This window comes from Phaseolus vulgaris, chromosome 4 (assembly GCF_051622355.1).
Source record: "Phaseolus vulgaris cultivar YP4 chromosome 4, ASM5162235v1, whole genome shotgun sequence".
NCBI lineage: Eukaryota > Viridiplantae > Streptophyta > Magnoliopsida > Fabales > Fabaceae > Phaseolus > Phaseolus vulgaris.
The window spans coordinates 16,137,064-16,141,667 of record NC_143501.1 but is presented as its reverse complement, the minus strand read 5'-3'; the positions used below and the strand labels follow the sequence as shown (position 1 = coordinate 16,141,667).

The following is a 4,604-nucleotide window of genomic DNA, read 5'->3' as shown; positions in this document are numbered from 1 at the left end:
TAATAGCTCCTTGATTTATCAGTCAATAACTAGACTTGGCATAAAGCTAAAAGTGATTGTTTTTTTTATCAGTAAAGAATTAATTGAATTAAAAGGATCACTTCAAGGGTGACCCAACCCGTAACCAAGAATGGTTGTGTTCTCAAATCAGATTCACATGCAATATTTTATATAGGTTAAATATAGGACGAATTTAATTTTCATCACTAATTCAAAGTTTAGACATATGTATTTTGTAGTAAAAAAATTTATTGAAATAAGCTTTTATTACTGTTTTTTTAAGTAATAAATGAATTTTTAATGTTCACTTTATTAAAATATCTTAACATCTACTTCAGTAATGAGTTAATTTGAAATATTTTAACATCTTATAATTCACATTGAAAATTTGTTTGTCACATAAAAAAAAACTGACAAAGATTCATCCGAATAGTTTCCTTAATACAAATACTCAGGCGTTCTAAAATTTGGACTAGGGACAAAAATCACTTCTGCATGAGTAGTACATAAAGGAAAAAACATATTTAACCATATATTTATTAACATTAATATGTAATTAAGGTTATTTTATACATATTCTTTGCTGGCACTTGGTCTTGTCAACCATCTAATTGGTGACCCATTTTCTTTAAGTAAGGGTAATGTTATATTTTGTTGAACATACTGAAACAAAAACATGGATACTGTTGGAGGAGGAAAGAACAAGAAGAAAGCAGATGGAGAAAAAGAAAAAGTTGCATCCAAGGAGGAAGAAGAAGAAGCCTTAAGAAAGGATGTAGAAGACCTTAAGTCATGGGTATGTACATGTCTTTTGTGTTTCTTCACCATATAACTTTGCCTTAAATTCTCAAAAGAAATGGGTATGTGTATATATCTTTTTTGTTTCTTCACCCTATAGCTTTGCCCTAAATTCTCAATTTGTTTCTTCACCATATAACTTTGCCTTAAATTCTCAAAAGAAATGGGTATGTGTATATATCTTTTTTGTTTTTTCACCATTTAACTTTGCCCTAAATTCTCAAAATAGTTGTCAACACTTTTGATATTTGTTCATACTAAATGTTTTGATTGTTTCATAGATTGATATGATAGAGAACATGAACGACGAGGAGATAAAGGGGTATCTAGAAAATAATGTTGAAGATGTTAAACTGGCAAAGGTTCCAAAGCCAAAGAAAAAGGTAAGATTTGTTTCATATTGTTTTAAACCTAAAACCCAAACTAGCAAATTTGAAAGAAAACAAATTTTGTGCTGAAGTTATGAGTTTTGATTTTTTTTCCAGTAAATTACTGATTTTGATCCTAGATAATATTATATATTCTTAGTTTTTCATTCGGATTATTTTTAATGGATCTTTTCTTGTAATTATATTTTTTTATAAAATTTGAATACAAAATATTTTTTTTTTCATTTAATGATGTATTTTATTTTATAAAAAACATTTATTATTTTTTATAATAATATTGGAGATTACATCAATTAGAGATAAAATCAATTTTTGTATAGTATATAAATAAATATAGACATTACCTTCTAAGTCAGTTTTATAAAATTAAATTAAAATTAAAATTTACTTTTAAATATAATATTAAAATTATTTAAAATGTATTATAACAATATTAAAATTTATTATAACAATAATTTATTGAGTCTATTATATTATTATATATTTTAAATAATTCTAATATTATATTAAAGAGTTTACTTTAAATTTAACTTAATCTTTTAAAATCATTTTTAATTGTGATATATTATCAAATAATATTATTATCTCTAAAATAATATTATTATCTTTAGTTGAAATTTGTAATAAAAATTATCATATAAATTATAAGAAGATGATATTGGTTGGCATTTTGAATAGGGTAGTTCATAAAAATTAAAATCATTTTTAATAAATTAATACTCAATATTTATGAATTTCATTGTTTGCTTTTATTGTGGGGCACGTGCTCCCAATTTCATTGAACAATTCACAGCTGGCTTTCTGGCAAAGACAAACTATGTTTGAAAACTGGGGCATGTATATCATTTAGGCAGGTAAATAGTTTGAAAATAATAAATGAAAGTAATTAAAGTAATTAATTTTCTTTAAAACTTAGCAAAATATATATTTTAATAAAAAGAATAATACTAATAATGTTAGTTATATTAAAAAAATATTGAATAATTCCACGACAGTTTCTTTTCGTATTTGAATAATTTATTGTATTTTTACCTTTTTAATTTTAAAATATAGTTGAGAGTAAAATAGTAATATTAAACATATTTTTTTTATATATACGAGTGGAAACACAACACGAATGCGTATGTGTATTCAAATTTTTCTCTTTTACTTAATTTTCAAGAGGATAGAAATGCAACATACATACATAACTAATTTTGAATATGTCAAAATTGAAAAATAAAAAATAGAGTGTAGAGAGTAATTAAAAGTGAAGGTTATTTTATTTTATATGTGAGATTTGGTGTAGAAATATGTGAAAGTATGTTCTTTTTGTTACCTTAAAATAAGGAACTAAGGAAAGAGTGGAGGAGTCATATAAAAACTGGACATTAATATTAATTTAAAAAATTAAAAAATAATTTTATTTTTAAAGTAATTCATATGAAATGACAAGATACTTCATTGTATTAATAAAATGATATATATTAAATAAGAGTAGAATCAGAAAAAAAATTATGTACACCAAAAAACGGTTATAATGAAAAATGCCCTTATTTAATATATATATATATATATATATACACGGAACACAGAAAATGACATATAATTATGTTTAATATTAAAAATTAAATAAAAGATGTCATTATTTTCATATTTATAAATTTATAATTTATTATAATAAATACAAATAAATATGAAAAAACAATAATTTCTGAGTACACGTACTAATATAGTAGTTATATATATGGTAAATTTACAAATGTCATGCAAAATCATAACATATATTTTTATATACATATATTTTAAAAAAGAAAACAATAACTTTTTATGTCATTATTTTGTTTTAATATTTTTTTAAAGTGAAATACTAAATAAAGAATAATATTCAGAATGTTAAAAAAAAATTAAAAAATACAAATACATAGGTTGATATTTTGAAAATTAAGGTATATGTACATTATTAAAATTTTCTTTTAATTTTCGAATATAATTAAAATATATATAAATATAATCATTTGATAATTCTTTTTGGTGTTATGTTTTAATTGGACAATTTTATTTTATAAAAAAATAATTTGTTTATTTAATAAAATAAATAAGTGAATAAGTTGTCTTTATTTCAAAATAATTAAATAATTTTAAGAAAATAAAGTTATCTATTTTTTAATATTCTTTTTAAAAACTTATATATTTTTTAAATTATATTATTTTTAAGTTTTAAATTATTTATTTATTATTTATAAAATAAATAAAAACTATTAAATTATAAACATTTTAATATAATAAAATGTGAATATATATATATATATATATATATATATATATATAAACATTATACTTAAAAAAATAAGTTCTATAATATAAAAACACTTATTTTCTTACATTAAAAAGAAAATAGGAATAATCTACACGTCTCCCTCGTCAACTTCTATATTGTTTATTAGTTGAATGTTAAATAATAAATAAAATTAAAAGACTGTGTTTTGGTACTATATTACAGGTCCAAAGAACTAGGAAGCCAAAGCCTTCAACCTCTTCCAATGGGATTCTGGCTTCAGTGTGGAGGTTCCACCAAAAATAGTACCAAAATAATTTCTGATTACTTTCTTAGAATATTTTTCATTAGAACCTGTCACAAAAATGTTTGTTTCATTTTCATTTAGAATTTTTATAAACTGTTGTTAATTTATAAGTCTTTTTCGAATAAAAATATACAGTTTCAATATTAGAAATTCTGAAAATTTTAATTTCAATCAAATTTGAGGTGTTTTATTAATAATTTTAAATATGTATATTAATTGATAACCTTCCTTTTTGTGATACAGTGGACTTGATTGTTTTTCTGGGTGAACGTTTCCATTCAATTTACTTGTGATGTCTGACATGAAATAGTGAATTGGTGTTTTTCATTTGACTTGGTTGGATAGTGTTACAAGTTTCATCTCAAATTACTCTAATTAAAAATATTTTTTTTTTCAAAAATTGAAATAAAATAACATCTAAACAATTTAACATTTTAATTAATTTATTAATTATTTGTGTCTACCTTTTTAATTAATAAATGCAATTGGTACTAACTATTCCAAATCAAAACACACACATGGGCTCTTTCAAAATTTGACGGCTTCTTTGTCATGATCTCTAGCAACAGCTACTTAAGTTTTTTTTTTTTTTAAAGATAAAAAATTAATTATCATTTTGTAACTGTTTATTATTTTATATATTTAAATAATTTAAGAAAAAACGTAGAGTATATTTATGTAGGAAGTCATAAAAGTATTTCTATTGATTTTTGTGTAGGATTAAATATGTTCTTTCGTAATTGTATTAAAATGTGAAATTGATTTTTGTTTTTAATCTAAACTTTAAACATTTTAGATATCTTTATTTAGAAAACTATTGAAATGAATTTTTACTAATATTTTTTTTACATAA

General features: G+C 21.4%; 1 protein-coding gene across 1 annotated transcript; it reads left to right on the top strand.

Moving 5' to 3' along the window:
* The first annotated feature begins 675 nt into the window (after positions 1 to 675).
* On the top strand, positions 676 to 3,863 carry LOC137836456 (uncharacterized). The gene is made up of 3 exons (XM_068645164.2): positions 676 to 796; positions 1,080 to 1,181; positions 3,670 to 3,863. The coding sequence occupies exons 1-3, from the start codon at positions 677 to 679 to the stop codon at positions 3,748 to 3,750; spliced, it is 303 nt and encodes a 100-aa protein (XP_068501265.1). The 5' UTR covers position 676; the 3' UTR covers positions 3,751 to 3,863.
* The last annotated feature ends 741 nt before the right edge of the window (positions 3,864 to 4,604 follow it).

Bases quoted from the DNA above. Each gene is read 5' to 3' on its own strand.
- LOC137836456 (XM_068645164.2), top strand. From the start codon at position 677: ATGGATACTGTTGGAGGAGGAAAGAACAAGAAGAAAGCAGATGGAGAA. The intron at 797-1,079 runs GTATGTACATGT...ATTGTTTCATAG, and splicing joins TAGAAGACCTTAAGTCATGG to ATTGATATGATAGAGAACAT. The intron at 1,182-3,669 runs GTAAGATTTGTT...ACTATATTACAG, and splicing joins TTCCAAAGCCAAAGAAAAAG to GTCCAAAGAACTAGGAAGCC.